Below are 22,096 nucleotides of genomic sequence, written 5' to 3' on the forward strand. Positions count from 1 at the left end.
TTTTCAGTTGATTTTATTGAATAATATATTAAAATGATTGATTAATCAATTATGGGTCAAAGGAAGCGTTATTTTCGATTCGTGACAAGCTGGAACATTGAATGTAGGTAGATCAAGGCACGCGCCATAGATGCAGCTGCGTATGTCAAGCACATGGGTTCTAGGCGAGGATAATTAAGGTAACAATTAAATGTCTAAATTATCCTAATGCCACCGACAATTTCAGTCAGAAACAGGGTCATCTGAATATGGATAATAGTGGAATATGCTACGCGGGCAGATACGGTAATAGTAAGTTAGTAATGATGGGTTCCACGGTGTTACCGTGGGAAACCTGCCAATCGATGGTCCCAATTTAAGTGGTATCGCAACGTGGACTGTTTTTTTTTCATTTTTAAATGTCAGTAATTATTAAAAAAATATTAGTTTAATATTTTTTAAATAGATATTTCAAAAATATATATAAAAACACAAGTTATCACCATCCAGGATATGCATAACAAAGTCGTCACTTTTGTGTGTATATATATATATATATAAGACTCACTTTGAAAACCAATCCACACGCTGCTTGCTCCCAGCAAGGCACTTGCATTTCCTCAGTTGATATGCGGCTGTGATCTGTTCTTCCAATGATGTAACGCTGAGATACTCTCATCATTAATCCAATTCACGTGAGAACTCGTTTCAAATTCAAAAAATTCACGAAAAGAGACACACGCAAGAGTGGGCCATAAGGACACGGATAGTGGGGTAAATTTGCTAATTTGAGAGCCGTAGATCTTTCGAGCAAGTTTCTTGAGGAAGGGGTTTCTTGTAAATATATATGCTAGACTGGATCGAGAGACCGCACGAGTTGGAGAAGGTGATGGGAGATGATGACACGTGGAGTGGCGGTGGTGCATGGCCATTGGTCAGAGGCAGACACCATAATAGTAGCATAATAATAGTCTTGATCTGGAACAGGCTGGCCACCACAACCGGCAAGACCCTGTCGAGCCCTCAGGTTTACGAGCGCAATTTACGCTCTTCTCCTACGTCATCTCCTAGCCCGAATCACGTTTTCCTTTTATTTTCTTCAGTTTTGTTTTTGTTTTTCTTTAGAAGTAAATTTGTCGCCCTCATCCACTGACCTCGTACCGAGTTGACATGCGTTTACTTCTTAAAAACAAAAAAAGGAAAAAAATAGTTATCCCTGGTAAATTATAACTTAATCAGTTATTTTATCGTTCCGAGATTCAAAAAAAAAACAGATAAAAAATGAAAAATAAAACTAAAATAAAATTATGTTTATTAGCAATATATAATATAAAATAATTATTTATATATTTTATTTAATTACTGTTTGCAAGACAAAATAATTATTTAAAATAACTGTTTACATGTTTAAAAAATAATAATTCAATGTTTTATTTTTTTACTTTTTTATATCACGTGTTGAAATTAATAATTTATAATAATTTAAGTTATAAAATTAAAATTGACCTAACATGTTGGTCCAAAGTATGAATGGATCTAAGTTTAAAAAAAAAAAAAAAAATTCACTTGACCTAACTCGTTTAAAAGCATAAGTTGACTCGGGATAAAATACGAGTCAAGAACTCGTTGACTTTTAAGAACAAGAAAATAAAGATTTTGGGTTAGCCGAGTTGACCTTCTCGATCCATGATATGAACCCTGTATTGTGACAACTTTCAAGTTGTGTTTTAAAACTATGATAATAATTATTTTTATCTATATGTTCACTCGAGTCAACCTATGATAACCCTTTTAACTTGTGACTTGGGTCTTGTCCTAGTTGATCCAGAGTTAAGTTTTAAAATTATGATGATAACAATTTTTATCTTTACGTTGATTCAAGTCGATTCGGGTTAACCCTTTTAATCAGTAAATGAAGTCTTATCCCGGGTTGACTCCTAGATTAAATTTTAAAATTACGATAATGACCATTTTTATTTCATGTTAACTTAGGTTGATCCTCTTAATACATGACTTACTCCTTCATTACATCGATCCTCGAGTCAGATTTTAAAACTATAATAATAATTATTTTTGTTCTTATATTAGCCGGGGTGAATGGTTAACCCCGCACATAACCCAAGTCTTATCTCGGATCAGCATTCGAATTAAGTTTTAAAACTACAATAATAATTATTTTTGTTCTTATATTAGCCGGGGTGAATGGTTAACCCCGCACATAACCCAAGTCTTATCTCGGATCAGCATTCGAATTAAGTTTTAAAACTACAATAATAATTATTTTTATTTTTATACTGAACTGGGCCAAAATGACTTATGACTTGAGCTTTACACCGGATTGTCTCTCGAGTTGGAGAAGTATGAATAGATCTAAGTTTAAGAAAAAATAAAAAAAAGATTCACTTGACCTGACTCGTTTAAAAGCATAAGTCGACTCAGGATAAAACACGAGTCAAGAACTCGTTGACTTTTAAGAATAAGAAAATAAAGATTTTGGGTTAGCCGATTTGACCTTCTCGATCCATGATATGAACCCTGTATTGTGACAACTTTCAAGTTGTGTTTTAAAACTATGATAATAATTATTTTTATCTATATGTTCACTCGAGTCAACCTGTGATAACCCTTTTAACTTGTGACCTGGGTCTTGTCCTGGTTGACCCAAAGTTAAGTTTTAAAATCATGATGATAACAATTTTTATCTTTACGTTGATTCAAGTCAATTCGGGTTAACCCTTTTAATCAGTAAATGAAGTTTTGTCTCGGGTTAATTCCCAGATTAAATTTTAAAATTATAATAATGACCATTTTTATTTCATGTTAACTTGGGTTGATCCTCTTAATACATGACTTACTCCTTCATTACATCGATCCTCGAGTCAGATTTTAAAACTATAATAATAATTATTTTTGTTCTTATATTGATCGGGGTGAATGGTTAACCCCGCACATAACCCAAGTCTTATCTCGGATCAACATTCAAATTAAGTTTTAAAACTACAATAATAACTATTTTTATTTTTATACTGAACTGGGTCAACCTGACTTGTGACTTGGGCTTTACACCGGATTGTCTCTCGAGTTGGATTTTAAAATTATGATAATAATTATTTTTATTCTTAAATGTTTTAGTTAGATAGTTTTGAAATTAAAACCTTTTTACAATGATATTTTTTTAAAAAATAATAAATATTATCTTTATAAATATGTCTTTTTATGTACTTCATATTTTAGAAGTGCGGAACTTTACTTCAAAAATATCATAGAGATAGATTTATGTTTTATTTTATCAACCAAATATAATTTTGTTTTTATTGTTTTTTTATTTTATCAATCAAATATCAAAATAGATGCTCATAAAATCAAGCATTAATCTTGAAATAAATAATTAAAATTATAGTAATCTTATAAAAATAAATTATAATATATATATATATATAGATACACACATGCTATCTTTTAAGGCATGGTATCAATTTCAAGGTTAATGAAGGAAAAGGTTTTTTTTATCCCATGTTGTATGCTAAATCCTTACCAATTTCCTATCAAGATTTGTTTTGTATTTTGAACATATTAATTAATCACGCATCTATGATCATTACTATATATTTATACACAATGGTTTAATCATCCTAAATCTTTTTATCATATATGCACCCCCCCTTCTCTCTCCCTCTCTCTCTATATATATATAGAAGGGGGAGGAATACTTTCATCCAAATTTCCATGATTTTAATTCACTCATTATCAAAACGATAAGTTTTTTTAGCATAAAGATTCTAAATGTATCTAAACTAATAATTTGCTATTTGTTACTTCATCATCTTAATTACTTAATACATATCATAATTATCTAAACATCTCTTACAAAAGATTAAACTAAGTTAATCACACAATTCTTCTCATTACATCGTTACTAAACAAAACTCTCTACAACAAAATACATGCACAAGAGATTTAAGTGCAACGGAGCATTAATCTTGATTGGTCTGAGAATCTGAGATGAACTTGAAATTTATCATTAATTAAATTATTATTATTACTAATATTTTTTTAAAAGGAATAATCAATCCAACAATTTTAACCAAAATTTTCCAACTATTCATTTGATAATTCATTGAAATCTAGAAATTATATTTCAGCTCCAAAATCATTTTCTTTGATTATTTTATTAAATAAAATTATAAAAAATTTTAAACAATAAAAAAAAATTATATAACTTATCATATGTGAGTCTGAGAGAGAGAGCTAATTATGTAGGTAATATGAATTAGATATCATGAAATTAGCAATGATTTATTTTACATGTAATATGTCATTCTTACCAATAAAATTATCGATGAAATGATGTCAATAATTTTTTTATTATATTTTTCTTGTTTATAAATTTATCAATAATTATATTTTATAATAACCAATTACATAATATAAAACACTGATAATATGTTTTATAATAATTAATTACTATTTATGATTTCATTAATAATTTTTTTGTGATAAAATCAATATTTAAGTATGGATGAGATGCAATATCCTAATTGTGGTTGATTTATCTCGACTTCATTCAAATATAAAAAAACTAGTTTGGATTTGATTTAATTTATCTTGATTATCTTGATGAATTAACTTAGAACTCAATTTAATATTTTTTTTAAAAAATTAAAATATTTTTTAATTAATCCAATTAAATTTAAATTAATCAATCCATTCCTTTCCTCCAACTTGACACCGAGTAAAGTCTATAGACCAAGTTGAATATCCATGCATCTTGGCGCTTCGAGCAATGTGGCTTGGTCAGTGGAATGGTCTAGCGATTGTACTGTGGAGGTTCATGGATGACAGCTCTCCAAATGATTGCTTTCGATTGTCAATTATAATAACGAAATAATACTATTATTTTTCACTAAAATACATTGGAGCTCCTTATTTACCAAAAAAAACCTAGTATAGAGCAGCTCAGCAGCTTCTGGTGCCGCCGTATATTATAAAGTAGGAAAAAAGACACGTGGACCCCGTAACACGTATTTTATGCAACCACCGAAGGTTTGGTGTGAATGAAAAAGAAAATCTCAGTGCTTGAACAACTGGACGGGTTAATTGAAAAATAAAAATAAAAACAAAAACAAAAACCTGAGTAATTGATTAGCTCAACTTGACAATTTTGCACAAAGAATTGGACAGCAATGACAAATAAAAGAAGTGATGGTGTGATTTTATGTGCGTATGCGGTCACCACTGTGACTGTTACCGACACCACAATTTTCGAATCTTGGATCGCCAATACATATGTGTAAGCCATGGATAGATCCCATCAGGCATCATTTTTTTCATTAAAGTGATGTTTTTTTTTTTGTTATTAAATATAATTCTAGAAACTATGAGTTTTTCACCGTGAAAGGTTTAATTCTTCATTCTCTCATATATTATTAAATGGGCTGTGTAAATTTATTTTTTTAATTTGATTCTTAAATTTTTTTGATGAGATGCAATATTCTAATTGTGGTTGACTCACCTCGACTTGATTCAAATATAAAAAAACTAGTTAGATTTGATTTAATTTATTTTGTTTATCTTTTGATGAATTAACTCAGAACTCAATTTAATATTTTTTTAAAAAAATTAAAATATTTTTTTAATTAATCCAATTAAATTTAAATTAATCAATCCATTCCTTTCCTCCAACTTGACACCGAGTAAAGTCTATAGACCAAGTTGAATATCCATGCATCTTGGCGCTTCGAGCAATGTGGCTTGGTCAGTGGAATGGTCTAGCGATTGTACTGTGGAGGTTCATGGATGACAGCTCTCCAAATGATTGCTTTCGATTGTCAATTATAATAACGAAATAATACTATTATTTTTCACTAAAATACATTGGAGCTCCTTATTTACCAAAAAAAAAACCTAGTATATAGCAGCTCAGCAGCTTCTGGTGCCGCCGTGTATTATAAAGCAGGAAAAAAGACATGTGGACCCCGTAACATGTATTTTATGCAACCACCGAAGGTTTGGTGTGAATGAAAAAGAAAATCTCAGTGCTTGAACAACTGGACGGGTTAATTGAAATTTAAAAATAAAAACAAAAACCTGAGTAATTGACTAGCTCAACTTGACAATTTTGCACAGAGAATTGGACAGCAATGACAAATAAAAGAAGTGATGGTGTGATTTTATGTGCGTATGCGGTCACCACTGTGACTGTTACCGACACCACAATTTTCGAATCTTGGATCGTCAATACATATGTGTAAGCTATGGATAGATCCCATCAGGCTTCATTTTTTTCATTAAAGTGATTTTTTTTTTGTTATTAAATATAATTCGAGAAAATATGAGCTTTTCACCGTGAAAGGTTTTATTCTTCATTCTCTCGTATATTATTAAATGGGCTGTGTAAATTTTTTTATTTTTTAATTTGATTCTTAAAATTTTTCCCTAAATTTTAATCATAATTAAAAATTAGTTGCTTTTGATTTCATATAAAAAAATAAGATTAAAAAAAGAGGAATAAAAATAAAAAAATTCTAACATAGATAATATGATATAAGTTTTGAAAAAAAAATACTTTAATCATTAAACTTTAAAAATTAGACAAATTATATAATTTTAACACCTTAATATTTTTTCAATTTAATTTTGATATAAAAATTTATTTTTGTTATTTTTTAATCCTTAATCGAGAGGGGAGAAAGAGAAAGGTTGTTGGATTTTGATAGTAAAGAAAAAAAATATAACTAATACTAATTGAAGCCACCAAAATAGAAGATATTTGTGTCAAATAATTTTATTTAATGAGAAAATTTCATATTATGTGTTTTTTTACTTTTAAAGTTGAAAAAACATATAAACTCGGGTTATTTTTTTTAGTTATTTTAATTTTTAAAGCCATAGATTTATCATGATTTTTACAGTGTTTTAGATTAAATATAAATTAAAAATGGATTTTTAGATCAACGTAACTGAAGCTCTAATTTTTTGACCATTATTGTAGGCAAATTTAACGATGCGTCATCTGAGTTTTTTTGCAAGAAAATCTAGGTCAGATGATATGTTGCAAACAAAAAAATTAAGAGCTCAGCCACGTGGGCCTGCCCTGAAAAAATGGGTCAAACCCAATAGCAAGCCTTTGCTTTTTTTTTTAATTAAATTGATGATTTTATGGTTTTTTTGTCTATTTTGTTTAATTTATATTTAAATTAATACTTGTTTTCTCTTTTATTTTATTTGAGATTCTCTTTTAAATGATGATTATTTTTTTAGTTATACATTTAAATTTGTAGAGTTTTTTTATTTATCTATATTTTGTTTTATTTTTTGTATGGATGAATTTTATTTTTTAATATAAAAATAATTATTTTCATATAATATTTCTAATGTGTGTAGCCTTACATGATATTATTTTTCTTTTATTTGATTAATATAATTTATATATGTATTTCTATTATTATTTTCTTGAATAAAAAAATTATTTTAATTTTTTATATTAAAATATCTTATCTTAATATTACAACTGTATAAATATCTTATCTTTCAAGATTAAATCTCTTAATTTATCCATGTTTCTTGATTTTTTAAGTTTTATTTTAAGTATCTTTAATGATTATTTATTTATTTATTTACATATATAATTTTTGATTTATTTAATTATATGTATGCATAAATTTTTTGATTTGAACTTATCTTTTTAAATTTAAAAAATATGTTGAAAAAAACTCTCTCTCTCTCTCTCTCTCTCTATGTATATATATATATATATATAAAAGAGAATAACTTTCCCACCCCGCTGCTGCAGAGCACGAGTAACTTGCATAATTTGTTATTAAACTATGAGGTGTTGTTTCCTTCAATCATGAGAATGGAAAACAAACAATTTATTGAATTAAATGAGGTTTGATAATTAGTTAACAAGAACTTTTGAAAAAGAAGAAGACCCACTTTCAAAAACAAAGGAAGAGATAGAAAACAATGATGCAGCGAGAAGACGTGTTCTGATTTTCCAAAAGAATTCAACATCCCTTTGATTGTTCCTTGTTTTCTCTTTATGACCCAATGATACACAAAAAACGTGCAAACCCTAAGCCAGCGGTATGCATAATGCCATGCATGTCCCCTCCCCTCCCTCCCTTCCCCCATTGCGTTGCTCCATTTCTCTTCCTTATGACTTTGGAGATTGTCCACATTCATTCCTGGTGAAGGTAGAGGCTACTTTGTACTAAAATAAAATTCAATCCGTCTCCATGTTTTGTCGTACGTACGTTCAGTCGACAATATTGACACACTAAATAGACTTCTGCATTGAAATATAAATTATTATAGCATGATTGTTCACTGATTTGGTCGGTCCATTAGCGATATATATTATTTTAGCGAGGCTTCATGAAAGCGTTGCTTGTTGCTGTTGTTGTTGGTGGTGGTGGTTTGCAACTGTTTCTCCAGGTTCACAGCTCAAGAGTCGTATGGTCCTAATGTCACTGTTGAGCTCCCCCCTTTGCACGCCTTGATTTGTTGTAATTTAGGCTTTGTTAAGACAAGCTCACCAACTTGATTGTCGCAGTTCAAAACGTAAGACATAAAACTAACATCACAATATGATATTTACAAGTAATTTTTTTGTTCTGATGTTTTATTTACAAATAACATCGTATGATAGAATACTCACATTTAGTTTTTAGTTCAATTTTACACTATGTATCCGCGTCATGTTCGTGTGATAATAAAAGGAACCAAGATTAATGCAGCACAAATTTAAACAACATGTTCATAATTTCTATAAAGTGATTGTATATATATTACCAAATGACAATTGACTTTTAAAACATAATTAGCTAATATTTGTATCATTTATGCGTGATATGCGTTTGAGTTATGTTTGACCTTTTCACTTTCCTTACATGGTTTTTTTCATCATTTTTCATTAAAAAAAGATAAAATAAACTTGTAATGTATAGCCTATTTGAAGGGTGGCAGAAAAAAGAAGCCAAGTAGAACAAATAAGAGATGATCCAAAGGTTTTATAAATTAATCATGGAAGTAAATAGCATCTCTTCATTCTTTGGTAGCAAAAACTAATTGAGTTCTATACTCAATTAATTGTATGATAAAATGAAAGTTCGTGTATAATGTTAGTTAAAAAACTAAATTCATTTAGTGTTCAAATGGTGACTTTTAAATTTTCAAAATACTCAAAACACTTAGCAAATTCTAATAAAAAACAAGATAGCATATTTTTCAATTTAATTGAAAAAATATATATGACATAATTGATAATGGAGTATTGATGGTGAATCATGATTTATCAGTAGTTTTCAAAATAAAATTTTTATTAAATCCAAGCCCAAATTTAAAAACATCTAAAAACTCAAAAAATCATTAACCTTGACAACATGTCTTCGACCTAACTACCTGTGAATTTAGCCTTGGTGTAATGCCCATCACCCAGTGTCTTGATTGTGATGTGTCTAGGCACAACTCCCAGCTCTTGTGGGTCAAGACAACACACATTTGTTTATTTTTATCTCTAACAAGCTCATGATGTGTTTTTAAAACCAACACTCTAGAGTTTGATTTTTTTAGAATCTCTTAGGAATTTTTTTAAGATCTCACGTGGATCCTTAGAAATTTTTCACTGAATCAATACATTTTAGATTTTACTCTTTTTATATTTCTAGATGTATAAAAATCTTTCATGGTATACTCTCTTTTTATCATATTAATATTTGTGCAAGAGATATTTATCTTTCATTAATGCTATCAGGGTAAAATTACTCTTCATCTCCTTCACTAAAGCAAAATCTTCATTAATGCTATCAGGGCAAAACTACTCTTCATCTCCTTCACTAAAGCAAAATTACTTTTTAACCCCTTCACTTTATGAATCACGTTAATAAAAGGTTCATAATCTCTTTATTACTTATATATTTGTACATATATTTTCATAGCTATTATCTCTAAAATATCATTCTATTTTCTTTTTTTTTAAAGATGTTTATTTAAGAATTAAAGAGATTCTATATCTATCAAAAGAGATCTTTTACAAGTACTTGGCTTCTCATACCAAGTCACTATCCACCTTGATTTTCCCATAAAGCCACCACCTATATTAACTAAAAAGAATATATCAAATTGTAAAATCTAAATAATCAACTTATTATCCAATAATATAAATATTATTCATAACTACCTTAGATTTTAAAATACAATTAAATACCACTTGAAGTTGATGAGTGAATAAAAAAATAAGTTATTTATGATTATGTTTGTTAAAGTTTGAAATGGATGCTCATATTAAAAAAAAATGGCCTATAATTATTCGTCTGGAAATGAAAGATTGAATTGCTTTACTCTTTTTTACTTATTTTATTTTTATATTTACTTTAATTAATTATAAAATATAACTTTTGTATGTTATATATTATATAAAAAAAACATAACATGAGGCAATATACTCAAGTCACAAAACTTGTAATCCAAGTAATGAAAATGGGATAATTTTATATAAAATAAATAAATAAATTATGAAATCTAATACTCTAAATTCAATATTGAATGATGAAATTAGAAAAAAAATTAAAATAAATAATAATAATAAATTCCTTAAAAACTTAACAATTTATTTGCATTTTATTTTTTATGACATAACTAAATATTGAAAAATATTTTTCAATTTAATTTTTATAACACTACCAGATATAAAAAAGTAATATATTTTTTTTAAAATAATTTCTTATAAAAAAATATTTTCTAAATAAAATACTTCCAGTAAATAAATAAATCATAAAATAAATTAAAGTTTACCAAAATTCAATTGGATGTCTGCTTGTGTCTTTGGTACCTTTTCTAGCAGATCTATTTTTCTAATCAAAAGAATTAGGAGAAACCTTAAGTCACAGATATTAAACTAAAGAAAGCGATCAAATTTGATAAAATGAAGAAGAAGAAATAATAATAATAAAGAAGTTAAAGGAGATTTATTTAGAGTTCAAGTATTTCAAACTTGATTTAAACAAAAATGCTAGAAATTCTTCTATGCGGTTCTATTTGATATAATTTATAAGAAATAGTTTTTGATTTCGAGTTAAGATTTAAAGTTAATTCCAACGAATGAATTATGATAAAATGAGTTAAGTTAGGATTTTATCTTAAAGTGGATGAAAACAAATTCGATAACTAAAATTATAACCGTTGAAACTTCGAGTAACATTCTATCCTCTCCACTGTACATTGGGCTTGGAATGGTATTAAAAAAAATGGGAGGAAAGAGAATATCATATTTGATTTGAAAAGATGGATATTTTTATTTTTATTTTTTATCCATGTCGCACGAGTGCAACTTTGGAATATACAGGACAAAAACATATAAACATAGTGAAACTTTGTTTTAAAACTATCCTCGTAAACTTTACAAAATTCCAAGTCATGTCCCTCGCTTATTAATCTTAACCATTGATTTCACATGGATTATTTTTTACCGTTCGATTTGTCCAAGAAAAAAAAATATAAAAGAAAAAAACAAGAAATAGAGAAAAATGAGAAATTTTACGGTGATATAATCCAGCCATTGATGTGGTCACTATCGACAAAAAGTCATTATCTTCACGAATTTATTGGACCAAATTATTTTTGAAATTAAATAATATTTGAATCTGAAGTTCATTTTGAAACTTTCAAATTACATTTTGTTCGTTCATTTGTTTATAGTTATGCATCAAGAATTTAGATAATGTTTAAAATAATGATAGTAATTATTTTTTAAAATATATTTAAATATAAAATATATGAAAATAAAGTTTTTTTATTTTTTTAAAATTTATTTTTTATATTAATATATAAAAATATAAAATATTTTTTAAAAATAATATTTTATAAAACACAGTTTTATAAAAAAAAAAAGCACGTCAAAATGCTTAAAAGTGTTTTTGAGTAAAAAAATATATAAAAAAACTGGAAATCATATACCACTGTCAATTAGTTGGAATTCAACTTCCATGATGTTGGAAGACGTGTATCTAAAAATAAATATTATGCATCGTCTGAATTTCTTTCTCCAAACTTCTAGACCTGGATTCAAGCTCAAACATGCTTGGGCCACAGCCTCAGCTTATTTAGGCTTAACTCCAAGGCTAATTTATTTTCATTTTTTTTACTTTAAAACTGCAGGCTAATTTATTTTCTTTTGTTTATTTTCATTTTTTTTACTTTAAAACTGATTTTTATATATATATAATAATAATAATAAATTTCTTGTTGAAATCTTATTTTATATTTACTGCTCTTATACGTACTATAAAATATACATAATTTAGTGAAATAGATATAAGAAAAGAAAATACAAGGATGGATATTTTTGAATATTTTTTATTTTGATTTAAGCTATATATTATTTTAATGGTTAAATGGAAGGAACATTACATTTAAAAACACTGAAAAGGAATAATGATAAAAAAGAAGAAGCGTGAATCATGTACCAAAACATAACATGCATGATATCAAGTGCAAATGATGGGTTCCTTTATTTATTTACGAAAGTGAAAAACACGTGCGAGATTTTCTTTCACTTGAGGGTCGATTGATTAGCTGGAGACGCTCTGCTCAGCTCGGTCCATGGGCAAATGGATCATCTTTTGCCCGCTTAAACTACAAGCAACATGTCAAGAGGTGGCCATCTGGACTGGTCAACCTGGTCCAAAGTGAGCAATCTCGAACCTTTCTAACACATAAGTCCAGAGTATCAAACCCAAAAGCCTATATGTTCCCACCGTCAAAATTCTCATTTTGAATTTGAATTAAGCCTGACCGACCAAGCCCACAAGCAACTTCAATTGCCGAGCAATTTTTGCTTACAAGCTCCTGGTAACAATTAAAAACTAAAAAAAATAAAAAATTGTGGCGCATTTCTACTTTGATTTTTACCTTTTAATTTTTATCCTTAATCAACAAATTTGATTCTATTATCCTTAAATTTAGGTTAAAAAAATGCAATCGCATAAAAAAAACACTAAAATGTAAGAAGATGGATAATGTCAGCTGCCATAATAGAAAACTCGAAGCGTTTTTGTTTTTTACTTAATTAGCAATGGAGCACGCGCTGCATTTAATATTTTTTCATTGAAAAAGAGATCATTCAAGTCATTAAAAACAATTTGGTGACCAATGGGCTAGCACTGAAATCTCCAGACTCTTCTTCTTTAGCTTCAATCAAACCAAAAAAAATATTATAAAGTATACGTTTTATATTTATATTTATTAATTTAATTTAATTTAATTAAAAAATAAAATATTTTTCAAAAAATCTAAATTTAACAAAAAAAATAACAAATAAAAAGATCCAAAATAATCCATATCATTTTTACAATTAGTGAAAAATCCTATAAAAAGCAAAAAAATAATAACTCAACACAATCTTCAATTAAATAAATATTTAAAGATGAACAAAAAAAAATTAATAAACAAAATATTATAAAGTGAGCATCTCATATTTATATTAAATTAATATAATTTAATTAAAAAATATATATCTTTTAAAAAAACTAAATTTAACAAAAAATAACAAATAAAAAACTTAGGATAACCCGAGTTATTTTTAAAGTCAGGTAAAAAATCTTATAGAAAAACAATAAAAAACATTAACGAAACTTGTTCTCCAATTAAATTGATTTTAAACCTTCTTTACCTTCAATCAAACCAAAAAAAATATTATCTCTTTAATTTATTAATTTAATTTAATTTAATTAAAAAATAAAATATTTTTCAAAAAATCTAAATTTAACAAAAAAATAACAAATAAAAAGATCCAAAATAATCCATATCATTTTTACAATTAGTGAAAAATCCTATAAAAAGCAAAAAAATAATAACTCAACACAATCTTCAATTAAATAAATATTTAAAGATGAACAAAAAAAAATTAATAAACAAAATATTATAAAGTGAGCATCTCATATTTATATTAAATTAATATAATTTAATTAAAAAATATATATCTTTTAAAAAAACTAAATTTAACAAAAAATAACAAATAAAAAACTTAGGATAACCCGAGTTATTTTTAAAGTCAGGTAAAAAATCTTATAGAAAAACAATAAAAAACATTAACGAAACTTGTTCTCCAATTAAATTGATTTTAAATAATAAAATTAAAAAAATATAAGCTAACAAAATACATCTCACCCTTGTAATTAATTAATTAAATTTTATATTTACTGCTCTTATACGTACTATAAAATATACATAATTTAGTGAAATAGATATAAGAAAAGAAAATACAAGGATGGATATTTTTGAATATTTTTTATTTTGATTTAAGCTATATATTATTTTAATGGTTAAATGGAAGGAACATTACATTTAAAAACACTGAAAAGGAATAATGATAAAAAAGAAGAAGCGTGAATCATGTACCAAAACATAACATGCATGATATCAAGTGCAAATGATGGGTTCCTTTATTTATTTACGAAAGTGAAAAACACGTGCGAGATTTTCTTTCACTTGAGGGTCGATTGATTAGCTGGAGACGCTCTGCTCAGCTCGGTCCATGGGCAAATGGATCATCTTTTGCCCGCTTAAACTACAAGCAACATGTCAAGAGGTGGCCATCTGGACTGGTCAACCTGGTCCAAAGTGAGCAATCTCGAACCTTTCTAACACATAAGTCCAGAGTATCAAACCCAAAAGCCTATATGTTCCCACCGTCAAAATTCTCATTTTGAATTTGAATTAAGCCTGACCGACCAAGCCCACAAGCAACTTCAATTGCCGAGCAATTTTTGCTTACAAGCTCCTGGTAACAATTAAAAACTAAAAAAAATAAAAAATTGTGGCGCATTTCTACTTTGATTTTTACCTTTTAATTTTTATCCTTAATCAACAAATTTGATTCTATTATCCTTAAATTTAGGTTAAAAAAATGCAATCGCATAAAAAAAACACTAAAATGTAAGAAGATGGATAATGTCAGCTGCCATAATAGAAAACTCGAAGCGTTTTTGTTTTTTACTTAATTAGCAATGGAGCACGCGCTGCATTTAATATTTTTTCATTGAAAAAGAGATCATTCAAGTCATTAAAAACAATTTGGTGACCAATGGGCTAGCACTGAAATCTCCAGACTCTTCTTCTTTAGCTTCAATCAAACCAAAAAAAATATTATAAAGTATACGTTTTATATTTATATTTATTAATTTAATTTAATTTAATTAAAAAATAAAATATTTTTCAAAAAATCTAAATTTAACAAAAAAAATAACAAATAAAAAGATCCAAAATAATCCATATCATTTTTACAATTAGTGAAAAATCCTATAAAAAGCAAAAAAATAATAACTCAACACAATCTTCAATTAAATAAATATTTAAAGATGAACAAAAAAAAATTAATAAACAAAATATTATAAAGTGAGCATCTCATATTTATATTAAATTAATATAATTTAATTAAAAAATATATATCTTTTAAAAAAACTAAATTTAACAAAAAATAACAAATAAAAAACTTAGGATAACCCGAGTTATTTTTAAAGTCAGGTAAAAAATCTTATAGAAAAACAATAAAAAACATTAACGAAACTTGTTCTCCAATTAAATTGATTTTAAATAATAAAATTAAAAAAATATAAGCTAACAAAATACATCTCACCCTTGTAATTAATTAATTAAATTAAAAAACACAATATCTTTTTTAAAAGCTAAATTCAATAACAAATGACAAATAAAAAAATCCAAGACAATCAAAGTTATTTTTAAAATCTATGAAAAAATTTATAAGAAACAAATAAAAAAACTAATGAATCACAAACTTCAATCATCTCATGGATAAAATTAGAAAAAAAACTTAAAAAATAAAATAAAAAATCAAACAAGCTCGAACAAATCTCCTAAATCTAGATTAATATTTAAACCTCACAACTTATAACATCTCAATTTTTAAATAATTTAATATTACAATATGAAATTAAAAAAAAATTAATTTAAAAAAATTATAAAAGTAAAAAAAAAATAACAATAAAAACAATAATAATCAAATTTAATAGGAAAAAATTATAAAGGATGAAATTATAAAAAAAATTAAAAATTATCTAATAAAACAAATAGTATTTTGAAAAATAGAAACATAATTTAAAAGATGAAAAAAATTAAAGAGAGATGAAATTGAAAACAGATTTTAAATTTATAAATTATTTTAAATTAAAAATTAAAAAGCTATTTTAAAATCTCGAAGGATAGGATACAAAAGTAAGGAAAATTAGAAGAAAGAGAAAAACCTGGATTTGATCGAGCTTCTTGCCATACTCCTTTGTCTTTTCTTGCAAATATTGAATCTGTTCATCCGCCTTCCTACCATGCTCCTCTAAATCCTTGATTTTACTGTTATCTACCATTGCTATTTGATTCTTTGAAGAAAAGGTATTCTCCTTTCCATAGGAAGAGCGGCTATGAAACCATTTGTTGAAGATTTTCCTTGACAAACAAGACTTAAGAAGAAAAATAAGGGAGAAGTAGAAGAAATTAGAGAGAAGGGAGAGATAATGCTATTCTGCATAAAAAAATTAATTTCTTATTGCTTGACCACAAGTTCTTGGTTTATATACAAGATCTTGGTTTATATACAAGATCTTGGTTAGCTCGTAACAGAAGAATCAGAAATTGCACATTTCATCAAAAGCATCACGGCCGGAAAATAAAACCACACGGTTTTAAGGTTGACAACTTTAATCTACATGAGCGGCGCGCATTCACCTGGATTCAGTTGAACTGCTGGTCATCATCAGCTTTTAATTCCACTGTCACTTGTGAAAATGCTGTAAAGATCACTACATATGGCTGCTGTACTTGATGAGACAGCCAATAATATCAGCACCCACGATGTTCGTCTGTCATTCTTTGTGGCAATTCCATGCATGTCCCTGAAGACAACAGGGAGTAGGCAATACTTAATGCCTAAGAACTAAGAATGCAGTTTACTTTGTGACTGTGTGCAGGGTGCAGTGTGTCAAGTTCAGCCCTCTATGAAAATATTGGAACCGAAGACAAGTTGCCGTAATGTTTCATACCAAAATAAACCAAATTTATGAACTGAATTACTCAATTTGTAGACTGTATTTTTACTGCCAAAAAATCATAATTGCCTTAGGTGGATGTATTGAAATGTACAAGCTAAGACAGATTAAAGTTCTTAACGAAAGACTACAGAGCGCTTTACCAACCATGTACTATACTATTTCATTATGATATCTGCTACTTCAGTGTAAAATATCAAAATCTAAATATCAATAAACTATTGATAGCATTTCATCCGATACCCTGCTATAGACAGCAACTCTGGAAACTCCAACATCAAAAACATGGCGCTCAACATTGACAACCCCAGTAAATTTAAGCTAGATCCTTACTAGCATTATAATGATTATTATTCCAGGATAGAAACTGACTACTTTGCATTTAAGCTAGGTCCAGTGCTGAACCACCCCCTCTACCTACCAGATGGCCTAAAATTCAGGTTACAACTATGTATGAGAGAGAAATAAACTTCGCTAATCGAACCAACAGAAAAATTTGCTTCAGGTTCTCGGAAATTAAATTAATGATCCTAACATTGATAGTGCGTTGTGATGCATAATTAATAGCAGATGCTTACCTCAGAGCAATGGCAGCTGGGAAAATAAAACCAACAGCAATGGCAGCTGTCGCACCAGTGAACTGGAAGGCATCCCAGATGTTAGGCACAAAATTGGCTCCCAGAAAGATAAATCCCATGAGAGCTAAAGTTATTAAGAAGAATCTCCGATTGTCATATGCAATGGGGGTGGCAAATGGGAACAGAAGCTCATCCAGGTTGAGGCGAAGGGAGAAGAACACAATGGGGAAGACAAGCATCAGGTGGACACCATAGCTGACCCTGACCACATCATCAAGCAGTGAGCTATATGGAACACCAAGATCACCATCAAAATTGGCAAGGACATCATCCAGTGTTTTATCACCAAAAAGAAGAACTCCAAAGAAACTGGTAGCAATATAGACCGATGAGCATAATGTCAGGGATGTCCGAACTATTGACTTCATGTGGGTGTGGTCTTTTAGTTCATTCTCTATGGGGTGAACTGCAAAACACATTGTACAAGCAAACATCTAAAAGGTTACGAATATAATGAGAGCTATCCATAACATGGATTTCATATGGTAGATAGCTACATGACATGCATCTAAATAACACACCGATGTCCATCCACCAAGGCATTCAGGTAGCTTTAAACCATAGCAAAAAATTAACTTTGCAACTTGGATATGCTGATTCACTAGATAAGGTAATCACTAAGCAAAACTGAAGCACTCAAGGCAACTCAGGGAACCTGATACACCAGAAGAAATTCCAAATCACAAGAAACCACACAATGATATTGATTGCATGAGTGTTATTTCAAAATGAAAATAAAAAATTAATAAGAGCATCAAGTTTAGTTGAAGCTGAAAAACAAGATGCAATTCAAACATCTGATAACTGATCAGAATGCTGTTCCAACTAACATCAAATATATCAAGATTCATAACTCACCATTGTGGTGGCAGATATAAGCTGTGACTATAATAGGTACTGTAGTGAAAAGTTTCCAAAACGACATCTGATCAACTACTTCAGGCATCAAACGTGGCATTCCAATGGTTCCTTCAATTAGTTTAACAACTGCCACTCCTGCAGTGATGGCAACAAATACAATGGCCAAACCCACCGACAATGCTGATGTGTATCTTAATGAATCTAGTATCACCACACCAAGAAGAAAAGGGAACAAAAATTATTCTTCATTTCCCATAGTTGTTAAGCTGATATAATTACAAAAAATAAAAGGTGATGCCCCGTAGGTGTCAAAGCATATCAGCAATCCTGTATAAGATGTACTAGCATGATTAGCATGGGCATTCTTAGAATACAAAGAAAAGTATAAAATTGTTCTTTAGAAGCAAGAAGGTAGCTTTGTTACTCAATATCAAGGCTCCTAATGCTTTACAGTTGCATGGAACATGCTGAGGAAAACAATTGCTCCAACAGCAATGTATACATACCATATTTCTATATTATTTTCTTCAACTAATAAAACAAACAGGCCAACTATCCTGTCATGCTTCAGTGGTAAAAACAGAAATCTGCTGTGCCAAAGAATTGGCAAGATAACCTTGAATTTACTAAAATAACACGGTTGACTCTTTTTTAGTTATTAAATTAAAAATAATAATCAAGTCAAATTGCTGAACTTGGTCCATTGCAACGACAGCCTTATACAGCAATAACTAAGAACTCCAATCAACTGTCTCAGTATCCACTGAACCTGTAAAGTCCTCTGGGGCTCAAGCATACTTACATAATTCAAGGTTCCATAGCCAATGTCGTATTATTACAGTGAGTATGCTTACCAACACGCTTGAATGAGATGAGAGGAGCAAAAACAAAGACCGTGGTGAAGAGCAACAAGGAGCAACGTGTAGTCCACCAATGTTGATCAAACCATTCTTCCATAACACCAGAATGCCGCACCCCATCTGACCACGTCCCAGATAGCACATCTCCTGCCGCGCAAGGAAAAAAACAAATCCCAAAACAACAATGCCATGTTGATCACCAACTATGCCAGTATCAAACAATAGAGATACAAAATTCAAACGCGTATTACTGCGTCCAATCTCTAATTAAGAAAATCAAACATTTTGTCTAAAACCCTGGGCTAGAAAAATATGAATAACACTTAAAAAAAATTCTGATTTTATCATTGATTACAGTATCAAATTCTCTCAAATAAAACACTAAATTTGCAAGGAGAAAGTTCATACCAATAATAATCATGTACACAATAAGCATGCCCAGATTATTAATAACAATGCAGATCTGAAGGAGAGTCCGCCAAAAACCACCAAACGAATCGGCAACAACGCCAGAGTACGTGGCGGTTTTAGAAGCTCGGCCGAATCTCAATAACATATCAATTGAAGTTTCTGTTAACGCAGCTCCCATTAGAATCATAATAATACCTGGAATTAGCCCCAATTGCTTGACCGTGGACGGCAAAGCCATGATTCCGGCACCGACAATCGTTGTTGAGAGGTTAAAAACGGCGCCGGAGAAGGATGCTCCATTGAAGCCGACCTCGAGAGGCTCGTAATCGTCGTGTTTTTGTGGGAGGTGTGATATGCGTGGACTCCTACGGTATTTGATGTCGTTTGAGGACATAACCGTCATTTAGGCAGGATTTTTGGCCGTCGTTGTATTGTATCTTGAGGCCTGAGGGAGAGATGGAATGAAGAAGAGGGATTCTTTTTATGCGATGCAGGGGCGTTTCCGGGACCGGGTTTCTTTGCTAACGCGGGAAACGACGAGGACGCAATGGTTATGACAACGTCAAGGCCAAAGTATTGCCAAGTGGGAAGAGTTGGATTTTCGTCCAGTAGAGAGGGTTGGCCATTTTCGAGTAACGGAGTGGCTGAAAGTTCGAGAAAAGCGCACATTTTTTAAAAACATATATTAAAATATTTGTTTATAAATATTTTTAATATAAATTATTAAAATTATTAAAAAAAACAACATCTTAATATTTGTTTTTAAAAAAACTCTTTTGAAGAAAATAACCTCACTCCATGAATACTAAGGGATCGTTATTTCTTTAGTGTTAAAATATTTTTAAAAAATTTAATTTTTTTTTAAATCTTTTTAGTATTTTAAAATTATTTTAATATATCGATATTAAAAATAAATTTTAAAAAATAAAAAATATATATTATTAAATATATTTTCAAATAAAAAATACTTTGAAAAGTAATATCATTCAAGTAAAAAAAATATTTTTAATTAAAAGTATTATTTTTTAAAACAAAAATATATCATGAACTTAAAAATAAGTTTTTATTTTAAAAAATAAAATAATACCTTGATAATTGTTATATAATTAAAAAAAAATAACGTGATAAAATCATTAATTTTGAGCTCACGTGCATATCTCAATAGAAAGAAGGCTACGAGTTAGAGTTTCTTTTTTTATTTTTTAAAGGTAGATCACATATTATTTGTCCTATTGCTTTTTTTAAAAAAATTATATCAGCAAGTAAAAAGTCATATGTTATGCAGAAAAGATAGGGACTTAGTTTCATAACCTTATTAATATCATTCAAGTAAAAAAAATATTTTTAATTAAAAGTATTATTTTTTAAAACAAAAATATATCATGAACTTAAAAATAAGTTTTTATTTTAAAAAATAAAATAATACCTTGATAATTGTTATATAATTAAAAAAAAATAACGTGATAAAATCATTAATTTTGAGCTCACGTGCATATCTCAATAGAAAAAAGGCTACAAGTTAGAGTTTCTTTCTTTATTTTTTTAAAGGTAAATCACATATTATTTGTCCTATTACTTTTTTTTAAAAAAAATAAACAAACAATACATTGTTTATATCAACAAGTAAAAGCCATATGTTATGCAGAAAAGATAGGGACTTAGTTTCATAACCTTATAAATCTATTCTCAATCTTTTTAATTTAAAAATATCAGATAAGCATTATATAAAATTAGATTGAATTCCTTGGTAACTTCAAAACACCCTTTAATTAATCAGAAATTCAAAATTAAATTGAAATAAAAGAAATTATTTTGAATTTCAATCTACTTTTTTTATATAAAAAAAAAGGTTTCAAACTTCCTCAAATGACACTTTTCTTGGCAAGATAGTCCGCTAACATTGAAATTAACTTTTTTTTATTGTTGAAATGTGGCAAACCAATCTTTTTATCTTTTTTTCTATTTTTTCAATAATTTTATTTTTTCTTAAAAAAAAAAACGTCAATGACCGAAACATTAAATGAATAAAGATTAGAATCGAAACGTACATTATAAAAACCACAGGAACCAAAAATTTGTAAATGAACACAATATCAACCAAAATGAAGTTTTTCACAAAAAATGAAAGGGATCCCATTTGTTTCTTCTTTTTTTTTTGGTTTTTTTTTTTGTCCTTCTCCTTTAAACTCATTTTATTTTATTTATATTCAATTTTTAAATTTATCAAACACTTTGAATTCACAAGAATATACAAAGAAAAGAAAATCTCTAACACGTAAAAATACCACCAACA

The 22,096-nt window shown here is 28.4% G+C and overlaps 1 protein-coding gene across 1 annotated transcript; it reads right to left on the reverse strand.

Annotated features, from left to right (window-relative positions):
* Positions 1-16,500: 16,500 nt before the first annotated feature.
* On the reverse strand, positions 16,501-20,450 carry LOC105120522 (sodium-coupled neutral amino acid transporter 1-like). Its single transcript, XM_011018769.1, has 5 exons — positions 19,801-20,450; positions 19,387-19,539; positions 18,530-18,733; positions 17,612-18,077; positions 16,501-16,880 (listed from the first exon to the last, which is right to left on the reverse strand). Exons 1-5 carry the CDS (start codon positions 20,204-20,206, stop codon positions 16,742-16,744), a joined length of 1,368 nt encoding a protein of 455 aa, XP_011017071.1. The 5' UTR covers positions 20,207-20,450; the 3' UTR covers positions 16,501-16,741.
* Between the last annotated feature and the right edge of the window lie 1,646 nt (positions 20,451-22,096).

Source organism: Populus euphratica, unplaced genomic scaffold (assembly GCF_000495115.2).
Source record: "Populus euphratica unplaced genomic scaffold, PopEup_1.0 scaffold6.1, whole genome shotgun sequence".
NCBI lineage: Eukaryota > Viridiplantae > Streptophyta > Magnoliopsida > Malpighiales > Salicaceae > Populus > Populus euphratica.